The sequence below is a fragment of the Schistocerca serialis genome, chromosome 2 (assembly GCF_023864345.2).
Source record: "Schistocerca serialis cubense isolate TAMUIC-IGC-003099 chromosome 2, iqSchSeri2.2, whole genome shotgun sequence".
Taxonomy (NCBI): domain Eukaryota; kingdom Metazoa; phylum Arthropoda; class Insecta; order Orthoptera; family Acrididae; genus Schistocerca; species Schistocerca serialis.
The window spans coordinates 583,989,366-584,008,113 of NC_064639.1; the positions used below are offsets into that span (position 1 = coordinate 583,989,366).

At 37.8% G+C, this 18,748-nt stretch overlaps 1 protein-coding gene across 3 annotated transcripts in view; it reads left to right on the forward strand.

The window, feature by feature from the left end:
* Positions 1–18,748, forward strand: part of LOC126457600 (uncharacterized) — a 212,267-nt gene that overhangs the window by 164,586 nt on the left and 28,933 nt on the right. For all 3 annotated transcript variants that reach the window (XM_050094046.1, XM_050094045.1, XM_050094047.1), the window contains one exon: positions 14,893–15,050. In XM_050094046.1, coding sequence (XP_049950003.1) covers positions 14,893–15,050 — 158 coding nt within the window. The remainder of the gene's footprint in view (positions 1–14,892; positions 15,051–18,748) is intronic.

The window sequence follows — 18,748 nt, forward strand, 5'->3', positions numbered from 1 at the left end:
AACGTTCCCTACTTTCTGAATAGCCCTCATACTAATTACACTAAATCAATACCTAACCCCCCAAAAAATATTAAATGACTATTTTCTAGGTCTTAATCCATATGTGTTCCTCATTACCATTTCATTCACAACTCCTTGTTCATCTTTAAATACCTTTCTCCTCACTCTCCCTTTCTGTTCTGCATTACTATCTCTGGAATAACTCCCAGACTTCCTTGAAAAGGTTTCAACCACCCAACATGCAAATTGTTGTTCTTGTCAGCAATTGAATCTTGACATTTATGGCAACATAGTCTTTGCCACATGTAGAGGCAATGTAGTCTCTGCCACTTGGTATGACCCCCAATACTTTGCAAAAAACTTCTTTGCCTTTCTCTTTGGCGTATATGAAGTTGATAGCATCACCCACTGACCAACCTTATGTTGGGGCATTCTTGCCGTATGACCTACTGCTTCTTTCTGTTTCTCCAGTGCTTATGTATTTGCTTTCTGTACTCTCTTCCAAATTTCCGTAATCACTCTGGCAAATTCCTTAACAGTCTCTCCAGTCTCCCCTTTCTTCACTTTCAATATGTTGAATGGTGGTGGCATTTTATGACCATATACTACTTCATAAGGTATTTTTTGCTGTTTTGAGTTGTAGGCGGAGACCACATATCTTCAAGTAGTCATTCCAATTGGTGTGATGAGAGTCAGTGTAATATTCAAGCATATTCCCGATTGTACTAGGCACTCTTTTGTTCTTCCATTGGCTTGTGGATGGAGAGGACTCATCAACAACTTCTTCACATTCAGTAGCTTACACAATTTCTTGAATAGATCTGACATGGAAGTTTGTTCCCTGGTCCATTATTATTGTTTCAGGCACTCCAAATTTCAACATCCAATTATTCACTAGTTCTTGTTCCACTGTTGCTGCCTGCTAGTTTGGCATCATGACCATCTCTATGTTTCTCAAAAATGATCTATGATTGTGAGTACATACTTATTCCGTGCAGGCATAGGCGCCAACTTCTGAAAATCTTGCGATATGCTTATTATGTTACACTTTAAAACTCATATTTCCTCCCTATATAGTTGCAGTAAATGTAAATGATGTAAAATTAACTTAAAATATGTGCTCAGTCACCTGAATAGGGAGAGACTGTTGTTTTGTTGATGAATTAATTAGAGGTTCCAGTTTCAGTTCCCTTGTGAGATTGGAATGAATGTTCACTGATGCTACATAATTTAACTGTTCTTGGTTCATGATGGCTCTGGTGTCCATTTTCAGTCTTTGAAGTTCAGAAAATGATTGTTTTGTGGTACACTTCGATACAGGTATCGTTGAAAGAAGTTGCAACAATGTTACATATTCTGGTATCATGTTCTTCAGAGCTACACACTTGCCATCTTCTGTCCTACTCAAATATTGCACTACACTTTCAAAATTATCTAGTGTAACATTGTGCTGTTTTACCACAGCCAGCGAAATATCTCTATGAAGAATCAGTTTTACACAGTCAAAATAGTCACCGTAAAAAGAAGTAATGTAACTAATATCTTCTTTGCCTGATAAAAACTGTTCTATTTTAACAAAATGTGCCATTGTCTTGGATGGAAATCTGTTTTATAGCTGCTTACTGTTTGATCCACTACATCAGAAACTAAAATTCACTGCTTTTCTTGAATATATGATAATTTATGCTTGTCACTACCTCCTAATTTTAATGACAATTTTCTAGGGTGTGAGACAGTGAGAGACTTAATTGCAATGCCTCACACTTTTCTTTAGCATATTCCCAAAGTGAATAAAATGTATCTGTATTTCCAACTCCTTCTGTTGAAGACTAAACGGCATCTACATAATTACAAGCAAGTGATATGAAACAGAGTTTCAAATTTTTGCAGATATTTTAGAAATCCTTTAGCTTCTGCACCAGAATCATTTCTTTCATCTTGCATATCTCTAAAAAATTGCAAAAGAACTTCATAATTATTATCTATGCACAACAGAGACACAATACGCATGCACCATCTCATTGGACAGAATGGTCTTAAAACTTGAGCTGCTTCATTGTCATGAGAATATGAAAGCAATTGTTTAAGATTTTTGAATTTTCCAAGGCTCTTGGGTGAACCACAAATAAATGAAATCAAATCTTTGAGAATTGACAGAATATCTCTTAATCCTGAAATGCTATTAAATGGGTCCTGAACAACAAAATTTGGCGAATGAGCTAAGCAGTGAATGTAAATAGCCCTGGGTTCAATTTCTTTTATCCTTGACTGTAACCCTTGCAGACAACCTGTGAGAATTGTTCAGAGAAATAGAATATCTTAATAATATATTCTTCAGAGATTTAAGCAGGATAACTGAATCAGTTATTGTGAGCTCATAAAAACCACAAAACAACTCATGAACAGCAAAATTTTGGTCAATAGTGTGATAAAAAACAGACATCTGCTCTCTAATTGATGTATCAGGTGTCTCGTCCAAAATTATTGCATATAAATCATATTCTTTTATTTGTTGCATCAGAATTCTCTGAAAAAGACATGCTTAACAATGTTACAATTTCATTAATTATATCATGAGACATCAACCTGAAACTAGTCTAATCAAGCCATAGTTTCAGTTCAGGTATATCCTCAGAACATAATTTCAGAAGACTGCCAGATTCATCAACATGACTACATAAGGCCAATCCTTGGCAAACCAAGCACAATACTGAAGTAAACATTTTCCTTAAACAAACAGTATTGGACTGCATTTCTTTTGTTTTAGAATGACTAAATGATGAAAGAATATTTACTCTATTTTTCATAGAAATATTTGTACTAACTTAACACATATGCAAATTACATTTTTCATGAGATTTGAATTGCTGTAGAGCAAGAGACCAGTTCTTAAAGCATACTTAACAAATGCATTATAGGAATCTGTTGATGTATAAAAGTACTGTACTGAACAAGTCACTGAATATTGTGCAGGAGCAGTTGAATACTAAACTTCTAATTATAGATACCTGTATTTCCCTAACTCTGATTTCATAACATTTCCATTCAGACTAGAGAGAATTCTTGGTTCACTTTATAGAAAGTACCAAAAATTATCTGTATGTGGTGACTTCAGTATTAATTTCATGAGATTGTACAAGGAAAAAAATGTTGGAAGAGTTCCTAAATTCTTATCATCTGATGCAGACTGTGTACTTTCCAACCAGAAAGCAGGGGCACAGTATCACAATTACTAGAGGGACATTGCTTGAGTTAAGGGGTAAATGTCCTTCAGACCATAATGGAACAAGAGTGACAGGGTGCATAAAAATCTGATAACATAAATAATAACTGAATTGCTCTCCTCAACACATTTTCATGCTCTTTGAGAAAGGATTTCTATGAGATCATTTAAAACAGGCTACTGGCACTAACAGGCAACCTAGGTGTCTGAGTAATCAGATAAGGATATCAAGTAGAACAAAGAGGGAATTGCCTCAAAACATTAGCAACAGTCACCATCAAGCTGGTATAGAACATTACAAGCAGTACTGTAAGTTGCTAAAAACATCATGAAGAAGGCAAAAAATACGTGATATACAGATAGGATAACTGATTCTCAGGATAAAATTAAATCCATATGCTCAGTCATCAGCACAAGGTCAAGAATAAAAAGTCAGTATGTAGAAAAAATGGGTCTGTTAGTGACAAGGCAGGTATATTCCCATTACTTAACAGTCACTTTCTGAATATAGCAGGTGAATTAAATAAAAAACTTAGTTTTTACAAGGAATCTTACAACTCTCTCAGAAAACGTCTATCCAAGACCGCTATCTGAAATACATCTCATTATACTGGCAATGGCAGTGGTGGTGGTGGTGTGGGGTGGGGCGGAGCACTGAGTCAATCAATAATTAAATCACTGATAAAGGATTCTCATGGATATGACAGGGTATCTGGCAGGCTACTAAAGCACTGAGCTGCATATGTTAGCCCTGAATTAGCCATATTTGAAATTTTCCCTTTAGAAATAGTCAGTTTCCTGAACAATTAAAGTACTCAGTACTGAAACCATTTCATAAAAAAGGAGAAAGGGACAATAAAGACACTTTTAGACCTATTTCTGTGCTATCAGTGTTTGAAAAACTTATTGAAAAGGCTACTATAAGGATAAGTGGTCTTTTCATTTCACATTATTGGCGTCAAATGTACAGTTTGGTTTTAGAAGCGGTTTAACAGTTTAAATCATCATATTCTCTTTTCTCTGAGAAACACTGGATGGATTAAACAAAAAGTTGTGAACTAAGGTGTTTGACTGTTTTGATCAGAAAATATTGCTATAGGAGTTGGACCATTATGGAAAAGGGGGAGTAGTACTCAACTGGTTCCTCTCATACTTAAAGAACAGACAGCTTAATGTCATTCTCCACAGTGATGAGAATGGCTGTGAGGTAGCATCTGATTGGGGCAAGGTTAAGTGGGGGTTGCCTCAGGTATTATTATTGGGAGAACAATGTGTGTGTGTATGTGTGTGTGTGTGTGTGTGTGTGTGTGTGTGTGCGTGTATACAGAAAGTTCTGGTTGAGAATTATGAATTATTTAGGAATAAAGAAGATGACTCACCAAAAGGCAGAAGCACTGGATCGTCAACAGCTACACGAACAAAAGGTACAGAGTTTTGCTAGCATTCGGAATAAACTTCCTTTTTCAAGATTTTTGGAAAAACATGCACACAAACACACATACACTCAGTCACTCACATGCACACACCTGTCTCCCTAGATTGCACTCAGTTGATGAGCTTTAAACATGTATAATTCTTGGTGGGTTTATGGTATGCCATGATCATAAACAAAGCACAAGGCCAGATGCTGCATATTGCTGGCATGGGCTTTAGTATCAGATGCTTTTCGCATGGCCAGTTCTATGTGGCTCTCTCCCCTGTTGCTGAAGCAAACAATACCTTCATTCATGTCCCCAATCATATTACTTCAAACATTGTTTATGTAGAAGCTTAGTAAGTCAAAAATAAACTCCATGTGTATGAAGTCTTGGGCATGTATATAAATAAATACTCAGGAAGTACTGGGTTTCTCAGCTAGTAGAAAATAAATGTATGTTAAATCATATTAAGTTTCAGTTTCTAACACACAATTCAGCTAAAACTGACATTGTGATTACACAGAGTGGGTATATGATTAGCGAGCCTGAATAATTCAAACTCATCAAACTCATAAGTGTTCAGATAGATGGTAAGCTGCCATGGAAAGCTCATGTTCAGGGTTTAGTTCAAAAACTGAATGCTGATTACTTACCATCAGAACGGTATCTGAAATAAGTGATAGCCCAATGCAAACATTAGTCTACTTTGTTTATTTTCATTCACTTATGACATTAGGCACTATAGTCCAGAGTAACTCACAAACAGTATTATTGGTTCAGAAATGGGCAGTTTGAGCAATATGTGGTGTAAATTCATGAACCTCTTGTTGACCCCTGTACAGCAGTCTTGGGATTCTGATATTGGCCTCTCAAGAAGAATAATAAGCAGCTTTCACTCACTTAATAGTAGGAAGAAATGCACTCTGTGTTTGGGCCATATATCATTGACTCTTGAGGACAAAGGCACGTATTAATCTGCTGCACCCATTTTCAATAACCTATGACAAGAATTTAAAAAATCTTAGCAGTAATACCCATTTTCAATAGCCTAGCATAAGAATTTAAAAAATCTTAGCAGTAATCCTCAAACTTTCCACATTAAGGAAGTTCCTGTCATATGTTGTTGATTATGCTAATATATACTCAGCAGCTTGTCATTTGCACAGGATTCATACAAATTTTATTTTATTTTGTACTAATTTTTCTCATGTAATTTTATGTACTGACTTGTTCCATGACCATGGAGATTAGCTCGCCAAATTGGTCCTATCGAACTAGAGGTATAAACAAATAAGTAAATACCAACATAGTGTACGTGTCTAAACTCAGTAAGATCACATAATGTGAACTCCATTATCTTAATTGTCTTGCCATTTTCTCTCCCCCCCTCTTTTTTTTACTGTCTCCAATTCTCACAAGACTTGCTTCTCTGCATCTTTTCATCTAAGCTAACTTACCACTGTCTCGTCATCCTAATTTACTTCCTCCCTATCTGCTCATCAACTGCCCTGCTAAATTTCTTTTATTTTGAATCTCTCTACATTTGTTCTTAATTGACTTTTCTTCTCTTATTTTTGTGTTATTTCTGTTTTAGAATGCACCAATCATGACATTTTTCTACCTTTTCTCTCCTCGTACAGTAGCTTGTATCACATAACATCTGAGTTTTCCAGACAACTTAAATTATTACAACTGTACCTCCAGTTGATTGTAACTCCAGAGTGACCAGACGGAGGCTGCACCACAGGATAGACACAAAACAGCATTTTCAGCATCCTGGGAATGCCATTCAGATTAAAAAATGCAACTGTAATATCTCAGAGAGTGTGGGATGGAGTGCTCAGAGGGTTAAAACCATGGCAATGCTTAGTGTATCTTGATGACATAATTGTCTATGGGAGTGACATGGAACAGTATATGCAGTGGTTAAGGAAAATATGCCTAAGGTTAAAGCACCAAAGTTAATATTGAGTACAAAGAAGCGTAATTTTGTGATGGAAGATGTAGCATACCTAGATCGGGTTAAGACAGACCCCAAGATTAATTAGAGCTGTATTTGAATTTCCTGTGCCAGAATCTGTAAGAGAGTTGCAATCATTCTTGGGACTCAGGAACTATTACCAGTGGTTTGTAAGAGGATTTGCAGATATTTCCAGACCAATGACACAATTGTTAAGAAAGGGTTCATGAGAGAGAAAGAGATGTTAAGCTTTATTTATGGAATCATATATTTCAAATGTTATCTGCACAATTAAAGTTTAGAATAATAACAGGTCATGTGGCATTAAAATGATTATTGAGGTTAAAGGATTCTTTTACTAGGTTTATGCGATGGGCACAAAGACTAAGTGAATTTGCTTTTGAAGTCACACATAAACCTGAGAAGAGGTATGGAAATGCAGGTGGCTCAAGTAGAAAAGTAGCAGTATTACATATTGGGGGTGATGAACATAAGGGATTGCAAACTGCTCAGAGAGTGGATGATGAATGTAACAAGTATTTTAAGCAGACACAGTTTTGTTTGCAGGATGGGTTGCTATGCAGAGAAAGGAAATTGGGATCATTGGTAGTGGTACCAGTGAAGCTAAGGAATAGAGTGCAACAAGAAGCTCATTATCACATAGTAGTGAGTCATGAAGGTTGCAGATCTACCAATAGATGAGTAGTAGAAAGGCATTGATAAAAGAGTAGGCAGACAGACGTAAACCTGTATGCGTGGAATTGCATACAATGCACACAGGGAGCAGAGTCATGTCAAACAAGGATACCATTGTAGAAGTTACCTGAAGCATTAGCAGCATTCAAATTTTTAGGGATTGATGTTTTAGGGCCATTCAATAAAACTACTGCAGGCATAGGCACTTGCTACGGGTATGCTCAGTTGCTCAAGCAATCCCCAAAATTTGAGTGGGTTTGCACAGCATACCTCATTGAAAATTGCAGTATTCTTTTTTTCTTTATGTTACAGTTCTTTAAATATATGTATGTATATATGTACACATTTTCATCTTACCCAACTGGATTGGCACTATAAAGGTTTGCTTCTTGGCTGTAACTCACTCACTGCATTGATGGTTGGCTGGCTTTTGTAACACAGTTTTGTAAAAAAGTTATCTTAAAACAAACAACTAATTGAATTCATGTAGGAATTAAAATCCACTTTGACATATAAATTAAGTGACCATTTTCAAAAAAAGTCGAAATATTAAGGGAATGCTGCTTGTTAAGTCAATAGTGTAAACAGAAGGCACTAACATTTAATTATTATTATTGCATTAAATAATTAGAAATGAAACTTGTTGGGTATGATATGGTGAAAATGTTTATATTACGAAGTATGATTTTTATTTCTACTTTCTTTTGAGAAAACATTTTGATTCAACCACATACATTACCAGTGAGCTGACATACCTGCTGCAAAGAGTGCCCCATCCCTTATAGCTAAAAAATTCCGTAAATGGACAGCACTTACAATAACTTGGTGAAGTTCTTTGTGCTTTAATTGACAGCTCTGCAACAATCACAAAATGCGACAGTCAGCAAGAGAATTTTTCCTTGTGAAATGTTGGATAAGGTGCAACTTATACTGAATTTGAATTTCCAGACTTCAACAACCGAACAAACAATGAAGCAGTCAGAAGTCAGAACATGTAGATTGCTAGATGTTAGTTTGTGTTCTGTTTGATATGTGCTTGAAATTATACACTCCTGGAAATGGAAAAAAGAACACATTGACACCGGTGTGTCAGACCCACCATACTTGCTCCGGACACTGCGAGAGGGCTGCACAAGCAATGATCACACGCACGGCACAGCGGACACACCAGGAACCGCGGTGTTGGCTGTCGAATGGTGCTAGCTGCGCAGCATTTGTGCACCGCCGCCGTCAGTGTCAGCCAGTTTGCCATGGCATACGGAGCTCCATCGCAGTCTTTAACACTGGTAGCATGCCGCGACAGCGTGGACGTGAACCGTATGTGCAGTTGACGGACTTTGAGCGAGGGCGTATAGTGGGCATGTGGGAGGCCGGGTGGACGTACCGCTGAATTGCTCAACACGTGGGGCGTGAGGTCTCCACAGTACATCGATGTTGTCGCCAGTGGTCGGCGGAAGGTGCACGTGCCCGTCGACCTGGGACCGGACCGCAGCGACGCACGGATGCACGCCAAGACCGTAGGATCCTATGCAGTGCCGTAGGGGACCGCACCGCAACTTCCCAGCAAATTAGGGACACTGTTGCTCCTGGGGTATCGGCGAGGACCATTCGCAACTGTCTCCATGAAGCTGGGCTACGGTCCCGCACACCGTTAGGCCGTCTTCCGCTCACACCCCAACATCGTGCAGCCCGCCTCCAGTGGTGTCGCGACAGGTGTGAATGGAGGGACGAATGGAGACGTGTCGTCTTCAGCGATGAGAGTCGCTTCTGCCTTGGTGCCAATGATGGTCGTATGCGTGTTTGGCGCCGTGCAGGTGAGCGCCACAATCAGGACTGCATACGACCAAGGCACACAGGGCCAACACCCGGCATCGTGGTGTGGGGAGCGATCTCCTACACTGGCCGTACACCACTGGTGATCGTCGAAGGGACACTGAATAGTGCACGGTACATCCAAACCGTCATCGAACCCATCATTCTACCATTCCTAGACCGGCAAGGGAACTTGCTGTTCCAACAGGACAATGCAGGTCCTCATGTATCCCGTGCCACCCAACGTGCTCTAGAAGGTGTAAGTCAACTACCCTGGCCAGCAAGAGCTCCGGATCTGTCCCCCATTGAGCATGTTTGGGACTGGATGAAGCGTTGTCTCACGCGGTCTGCACGTCCAGCACGAATGCTGGTCCAACTGAGGCGCCAGGTGGAAATGGCATGGCAAGCCGTTCCACAGGACTACATCCAGCATCTCTACGATCGTCTCCATGGGAGAATAGCAGCCTGCATTGCTGCGAAAGGTGGATATACACTGTACTAGTGCCGACATTGTGCATGCTCTGTTGCCTGTGTCTATGTGCCTGTGGTTCTGTCAGTGTGATCATGTGATGTATCTGACCCCAGGAATGTGTCAATAAAGTTTCCCCTTCCTGAGACAATGAATTCACGGTGTTCTTATTTCAATTTCCAGGAGTGTATTATATCTTTAGTCTTGCATGTCAAAATTGTTAAAATGGATAAATTTGTAGTGAAATACAAAAGGACTTCGACTGGTAATCATGATGGTGATAGTGATATTGAATCGACAGCATTTAGCAGTAAAAGTGATCCATCTTTGGTAGTCTGTGACAATGAAATCCCTGTTACTATTTCTGGTAACTCCACAAAAAATAATATCAGTACTGAAAATGGCAGCCTCAGAGGCAGAACTTTTCTAAAACATTGTGTAATAAAATATACATGTATTCAGTATGACAAAAAAGATGACATAGTTTATTGTTTTGCTGTGTAGGTCTATGTGTGAAAACAAGAGATTGCCTTGAAAAACTGTTATTATTACTGGTACTATTATTCAAAAGAAATACTATTTTTCACATACAAGCACACTATGCAAAGAGGTCCTTGAAAAATAGCAAGCTAAGAAGTATCTTGGTATAGGAAGTTTCTGAATTGGCACATTATGTAAATGGTATTGTGATATACCAAATGCCAGGGCCAACATATTTAAGTTCCTTAACCTTATCTCCAGTACCCGTATGAGTTGGAAATGTATGCTAATTCCTTCAGGATTTTGATGCCTGTCCTTTTTTGAAGACAGAGACTTCCCTTAAGCAAGGATACCTATCAGCTGACTTTAGTCTAAAAATATGCAGCTGTAATGCCAACTACTGCAGGAATTTTCCCATGAGTGATCCCCCACATTCCCTGTACACTATCAACAATAAAATATGCCAATGTCCTCTTCCCATACCTATTGAGCTACAAGCCGTGCCTAGTGGAATGCAAAATCCGTTGATAGACTCAAATGGCACCACTGCAATGTGAGGCATACCTTTCACCATCAGTGCCTTCTCAAGACTCATGTTAATATGCCTAACAACAGTATTAAGATGAGGATGATCATGATGCTGAAACAGCTGGATGAGCTACACATTTCTGCCACCAATATGAGTAGCAGTCTTTTCCAGGGCAACTCCTGTGCCCTACTCCCTGTACCTGCTAAGACTATTCCCAGCTCCACCCACAATCACTATTTGATCCTCTTTTGTAAACTTCCTGCATGACTCCCATATGTTACCCATCATGTGAACCAACCCTGCAGTAGGCTTTACAGTGCTGGTGACCTGGTACTCACTGTCCAACATTTCCTGCAATTGCTGGCCTCACCACTCCCATGAGAACTATATAACAGCAGAGTCTTCTCCTTTTTATTTGAATTTATATCTGACTTCTTAACTGTGGATATCTGCTGCATGTTTCCTACACTTACAGCAGCAAGAGACTGCTCTGCACTAAACTGTAATGTTGATCAAATACATTGGTGATACGCAAAATGAAATTGTCTGAATATGTCATTCTCTTAGCAGCCTTATAACCAACTGCCAGTTCCCAATCCCAGTCCCTTTCTCCCTTCTGATCCTATCTAGTTCCTAACTTGCATTTCCTGAATGCACCTGATAGGCACAGATCTTACACACTTCTGCTCCTCAATTTATTTATTTTTGCTGCATATCCTGCAATTCCAGGACAGGATCTCAACAGAATGCCCCTTGGATTCCTCACTCCATTCAGCTAAATAAAAGTACTTTGCACAAATATCACATTATTACCACAGTAAAACATTTTTATAATCTAATGACAGTGATTACAAATTTTACTATCTAGAAAGAATATAATTATTACTACTGAAGCGTTACTATTTGGTTGGTTGTGTGGTTACACTCCCTGCATGATCCGTCACACTGATGTGTGTGTGTTTGCTTTACCTCCTAAATAATTTCTGATCTCCTTTGTTGAAGTTTATTACTTTTATGATGATTTTACTGTGCAGTGCCATGGGGACATGCTGTCAGACTTCTTCACCTTTTTATGATGTGCAGGTGCTAAAAGAGAGCTTGAATCTATGCAAGCTACTGAATGACAAATGCAGTTCTGTGTGAGCTCTTCCATATTTACAACAAAATCTTAAACTTGATTACAATTTACAGCAAACAGTTCTTTCATAATGAATAGTCTTCAGTAAGTCACAACATGTGCATGTAATGCTTGTAATATAGATCACTAAATCAGAAGTAACAATTCTCAGAACTGATTTTCAGCCATTCTGTCATTTTTTCTTGCCATCCTCTTTTCCTCTGAGACTTCCAAGACACCACCAAGCCATGAAGCCAAAGCACAAGCGAGCCACCACAGCATGTTGAGACATGCAATCCCCATTGTGCCTTGCCATGTCTGGAACAGGTGGCTTTTGCACCCCATCTGTACCCATTTTAAACCAAAGTATGTTTCCCACTTTCCCACTTAAAACTATCTAAAATATATTTGCAGTTACTGTGAACATCTATCGTCAGCCTAAGAGGATAAAGGTGTAACATGTATCCCGAAGAATACCATGTTACACCACACTAATCACACTACAACTCAACTACTAATGCTACTACTACAAAGACTTCACATGAATACTTGTCTAAAACAAAAATTTCAAGTGCCCACTGGTGCACTCAGCAAAACAGATTACTACACAGTGGGTGAAGTTTTCAAAAGTTTTATCTACAGATATTTCACAAGAAACAGCAAGAAATATCATTTGAAAACCTCTAAGATAAATAACTAACTGCAGCACACTAAAAGATTTATCAGTACTTAGCTTTCAGATCTGCTCCAAGACTAACTGCTTGCCATGAGATGTAAACACATTCAGTTGAGAGACTTCAATGCAAAACATAAACACAAGGATAACCGACCATTCAAAACAGTAGCATCATAAGATGAAGATGGGTGTAAATCAACTAATAAATTACTTTTAGAACAAATATTATCACAAGCAATTGTTAAAAAAACGTATCTGGAACCCGAACTACAAGTCAGAGGTGTAGACTACTTTTAAAGTGATGTAGGCAGCCTTTGTGGCATTTTCACTTCCACTATAAGTGTCTGATCTTAAGACTTCAGTTTGTCATTGCAGTAGCCTGAAAGATTTACAATAGTGAAGGCTAGAATATAGGATGGCAAACTACTGCAGTAATGTTATGAACAAATTAAGAGATGAAAGTCAGGACTTGTGTCAGTGTCTTGAGAAGACCAAGGAGTTCTTCTGTTTGGTTGTAGTCATGGTTAGCTTATACCAAGTCATTATTATTTTGCACATGATCTGCTGTAGAGTGAAATATTCTTTCTGGGTTTTAAGAAACAACAAATAACAATAAAATTCAAAGAACACTTCTCATATTGAAATCAGTCACTTCAGAACAATATACCACAACAAAAGAGAATCAAAACTGCATAGAGTATATTTGAGGGCATTTCATAAACCTCTGATTGGCTATTAAATGTAAACAAGTAATTGTAGCTTTAAAGCATTTTGTGGTTGGAAAAGAAGACTCTGGAGGTCATGCTGTGTTAGTCAGCTGTCTGTTTTGTTTGACAGTGTGTAGCAGCAAGTGACTGAATTGAATAATATTATATAGCCACCCACCAATTCGGAGATACTTTCTGCCATTTCCTTTCTGCAAGCAGTAGGAGCCAATGCTATTGAGATTCATCATTAGTTGTGCTGTGTGTATGGGGATGGGGTTATGAGTGAGAGAGCGATGCAGAAAATTCAAGGCTGGTCACACTGATATGGCTGATGAAAGTAGTTGAGGAAGACATTCAGATGTGATTGATGAACACATGAAACAACTTGATGAAATTGTATGTGATATCAGTTTACAGTTTCTGAAATTTCTGAAGATTTCTCTCAGATTTTGATAACAACACTCTTTAACATTATCACATAAAATTAGGTTACTTTTAAGCCTTAAGCATGGTGTGTTCTGAAATTTCTAACTGATACGCGCAAATCTGAAAGAATGGGTTCAGCTTTGACATTTCTTCAGCATTGCTATTTAGAGGGGAAGGAATTTCTGAGTAGGGATGAGACAGAGGTGCAGTATCTGAACTCAGACTAAGGAACAGTTCAAACAGTGGATGCACTATCAGTCTCTCAGTATACTCAAGAAATTCAAACAGACACTGTCAAACTGCAATATGTTGGTTACAGTTTTTTGAAATTGCAAAGGAAATCACAGGTTTATTGTTAGACTTACAAAACTTCAAAGGTGAATCCAAAATAAATAGTGTGTGATGATTACTGAATGAATCCTTCTCCTTCACAACAACGTATGGCCCCACACTGCAAATTGAATGAAAGAAAACTCAGAATTTTTTACTGGAAAATTTTTCAACATCCTCCCTATAGCCCAAACATGGCGCCAAGTGACATAGATGTCTTCCCCAGGACAAAGGCCTGGCTTGCTGCTTAGTACTTCATGACCAACAGTGGCCTCATGGATGCTATCAATGACTGATTGAAGTGTTGGGCAACACCATTCTTTGATGGAGAAATAAAGAAGCCAGTGTTATGGTATGGTAGGTTGGTAACTATGAGGGGAAATTATGTCAACATGTGAGAAAAGATTGTAGATAAAAGAATTTATCTATTTTTTCTGTTTTTAATAGCCAGTTGGAAGTTAAGTTATGAATAGCCCTTGTAAGTGGGGAGGGTGGGGCAGGGGAGAAGGAGGGGGGGGGGGGGGGGGGGAGGAAGCAGTGAATCCCTGAGTTGACAAAGGAATAGAGACAGGGCATGATACTGAATTACAAACTCATTGGTAGTTTTCTTAAGATACAACAAACTTCATCAAATCCTGAATATGCTTATCATGACATGGGAAGAGTATGACAAATGATAAGATAATGAAGGAGGTGATAGATTCCATTTGGTAGAATGAAAGGGCAACCAAACTGATGAATATATGCATTAACCTTGACAACATGCTTGTCGAAGAATGGATCAGAAACTCAAGAAAATTGTTAGGGCATGGAGGGCTGGAAGAAGATAAGACATGGAGCAGTAATGTATGTTACCTAAATCAAAACATAAACAATCTGTACACCTGCAAATGAACATTAAACTGGGAGAAAACTGAAAGCTGTTATAATATGCCATGTTTGTTTAAGAGCCTTAATGGCTTTAGATACAAGTATCATAGCAATGATTTAGCATCAACAATTTCCTGTAGCTTTTTTCACAGATTAATATCTTTGTTTCAATTTTTTAGATGGTAACAGCTACAGGCGCCCAACAGTCCTACTTGTTTACAACCCAGTGCATGATATTCATGTCCAAATAATTATGGGTGTTGTGAAACTTATGACTCACTGTTGTGGAATTGATGTGTTGTTTGCTGACACTGATATAGCAAAATCAAAAGAAAAGGTGAGTATCAAATGGAAAATAATACTAGATCTGTACATGTCATTTCTGTGATACATATGAATGTTCACAACTGAAAACAATTGTACCTTCAGTGTGACTGTAGAAGAATAGTTTTAATGATAACTGTCATTCTATATCACATGAGTTACTTAATGTTTTGTACCATCATTGCAGCTCCATTGCATTATTTGCAGTTAATTTGTTCATTAAAAAATTTAGAGTATTAAAAATATCAGTCAATCAAATTTTGCTTAATTTTCTAACTTCTTTTACCATGTATGCTATGGGTTCATCTTCTGGAGACATTTACGAATACCAAAGTATTCCTTGTTGTCTGGATAAGTATGTAGAGTGTCTCAGGGAACTCATGTCATAGTCTTTTAAAGCAAACTGAGGTACTGACAACTGCTTCCAAGAATATCATGAATCATTTAGTTAGCGACAATTTTGATTACCAGATGCATGAAAGGTGCCATGATCACTACACGTGATAAAACATGAGAGCTATATTTCATCCTATAGGATCTTCTACACAATATCAAATGTTGAAAAAAATACTTCATTTAAAAATAATCTTTAAACACTTTTGGTTGCTAGTTCAATTTTTCATCAACTATTAGGAGGTAGACTATGCTACATAATTTTTTCTGTGTTTCTCATTCCAGTAGCACATTTGTTAAGCTATTTGAAAGATGAATTTCACTGTGTGTAAATAAACCTCTGCTCTGCACATTAATACTTCAATAATGTTCTATTATTTGTCATTCCACTTTGTATCATACTCATAATAATGGAATTATGGAAACTATATTCAATATAGGACAAAATTCAGATACCTAAATCATAAACAGTAATGTACTGAGAATCCAGTGTGGCTATATATAAGGTTAACAACTTGCTCTGACACATGTTACAAGGAAACAAGTGTACAAAGGTAGGGACACATTAATTGTTGACAGTTTAAATGTACAGCAAATAACTTTCATTTATTTATTTACTCATGAATTTCATCTTGTAAGATTAGGGACGTCAAGCCCTCTCTTATGTCTAACAAGACATCCTCAGTGAGTACCCATTGCAGTTTCTGTGGTACGTGAGCAGTATATAATGATGATAGTAATAACAATAATAATAATTGTGACAAAATGTATAGTGACATATATATGTAATTTAAGAATATCAGTCTTATTACCAGTAAGCAATTTCCTCATTACATTTTGTCAAATATGAGTAGCCACATGTAGTAGAAGTGAATGACGAACAGTACAGAAGGAATCAGTGTGAAGAAGAAATTGACTGGTCAGAAGAAGAGCAAGAAATATTAGGGTAACGTGATCTCTCAGGTTTTCTAGGTGCAGTTCATTAGTAGTGCACTTCTGTATGTTCTGTAAAATTGTTGTTTCCATTTTACCAACAATATTGTGGTGGCAGATCCAGCTGTGCTCTACAGGTGCTGTGAGTATTGCTGTTGTATGTACTCGCTGCCTGGAATCCTCCAGTCTGTGAGCGATTGTTGGTCTCACACCATTATTTATAGCTGAATTTGATTCCTGACACCTATTTTGCCCTTTGATGTTCTTTTATTTTTCAGATCTCATACTGATATTCTGTGTAACATAAATTCTCTCAGCATTTTCTGTCTCTGGGGAATATGATGGCTGGCCAGCTTTTATACCTAACATCATTAAAGGTCTTAAAACATGAGCAGCAGTGCCACTACAGCTCTACAGCCTTCCTAAGGTACACAATGAAGCTATTCCTCTAAGACTCATAGTTAGTAATATTGGTGCACCTATATACCTGGAAAAATACCTGAAATAGGTTCTCAGGGTATATGTGGGGCAGTGCAAACACCACATCTGCTCCTCCACTGATTTTGTAAACTGCTGTAGTCAACTGCAGTCTGAGGATACAGATATTATGCTCAGTTTCAATGTAGTCTCCCTCTTTACAAGAGTTCAACTTTCTGATTCTTTGGAACTAACCTCAGAAAAATTTGACGATTGTGTAACAGAACACAATATATAGATCTATGGAACGAAAAACTAATCTAATCTTATCTCTAATCTAACATTTTAGATGTGTTGTGAGATCTACTTATTTACCATTTGACAGAAAATACTATGAAGAAACTGATGGCATGGGATTGGGTAGTTAGTTATTGCATGTTGTGATGAACCTATTCATGAACTGCTTTGAAGCACTATAATCCACCAAGTTGAAACCAATGTGTTTCTATTGGTACATAGATGACACATAAAAAGTGTGGCCACATGGTGCAGGAAAGCTTAAAGAGTTCCTGGAGCATTTAAACTCCACACATTTTAATATTAAATTCATGAAGGAAGTTGAAACAGAAGGCTAAGTATCCTTTCCTCAATGTGTTAGTTAAGAGAAGAACAGTAGGATCCTTCAGTCACAATGTATAGAGAAAATCTATACACATTGACCTCTGTCTCCATGTCTTGAGGCATCACCATCCATCACAAAAAAATTCAATACTAAAAACTCTGATCACCAAAGAATTACAACACCTAAATATAGTGTTACGGAAGAATGGGTACTCAGATCATCAAACTGAATAGGTGAGGCAGTCAAAATCAAGAATGCCTGAGAGAAGGGTTGAAACTGAGACTGAGGAAGAGAATTCAAAAATTAATTATCTGCTTTCTGCTGGCCTAATATCCAGCAAAATTGTAAATTGGTAGACTCCTACAGACACATGGCATCCATTGTGTTTCACCCCCTTCAGATAAGACAAAAAGTATTCTGTATAGTGTTAAAGATGATCTATGTCTCCAAAAACTGGTTGTGTATTGCATTCCATGTGAATGGGCACATCTTATGTTTGCAGACTATCAGAACAGTCAAGCAGAGATGCAAGGAATGTCAAAGACATATTCAGCCAAGTAAATTAGCTGTCACCAAACACTGCCTTGTAATAGTCATGAAGTATAATGAGACCAATACTGCAGTGCAAATGCAAGCTTCTGGTACAGCATAATTAAGGAGTCTGTCAAAATAAAGGAAATAAATAGGGATGGAGGTTTCAGTTTAAATTTATTAAAATCTTGGCAAACACATCCACTATAGTTGGAAAACACTGAATGAATTTACATTTCACATAATATCAGTACGAGCTCTTAAAAACAAAAGAGCAACAAAGGGTGTAGTGTGTATCAGAAATCAATCTGAGCTATAAATAGTGGAGTAAGATCAATAGTCTGGTTGGAATCCAGACAGTGAGTACACATAACAACAAAACTCACAGTACCTGGAAAAGATGGGTAGGTCACTTATCAAAATATTGAGCATGAAATGGAAACAACCATCTTGAAGAACAAAGGGAAGCATGCCAGGAATATTAGGGTAAAATTAGCAGAAAGATGGAAAGAAGAAAATAGAAAGCAATGAGGAAAGCATAGTGAGGGAAGCTATACTAGTTATTAAAAAAATGAAGCTTTAATCTTCTCTTGAATGCAGATAGGTTCTGGATAAGACACAGGTTACAGGATAATTTGTTCCACAGGTGTGTGGCTGAAAAGGAGAAGGAAATGGAGAAAGAGTTAGTGTTATGCAAAGGTGCAGCCAAGATGCTAGATGTATTTTATCTTTTATTGTACTTGTAGTATGATGACAGAAGTCTGATGTATTAGAAGAGGTTTTGAACACACCAATGACTAGGAAACTGATGAAGG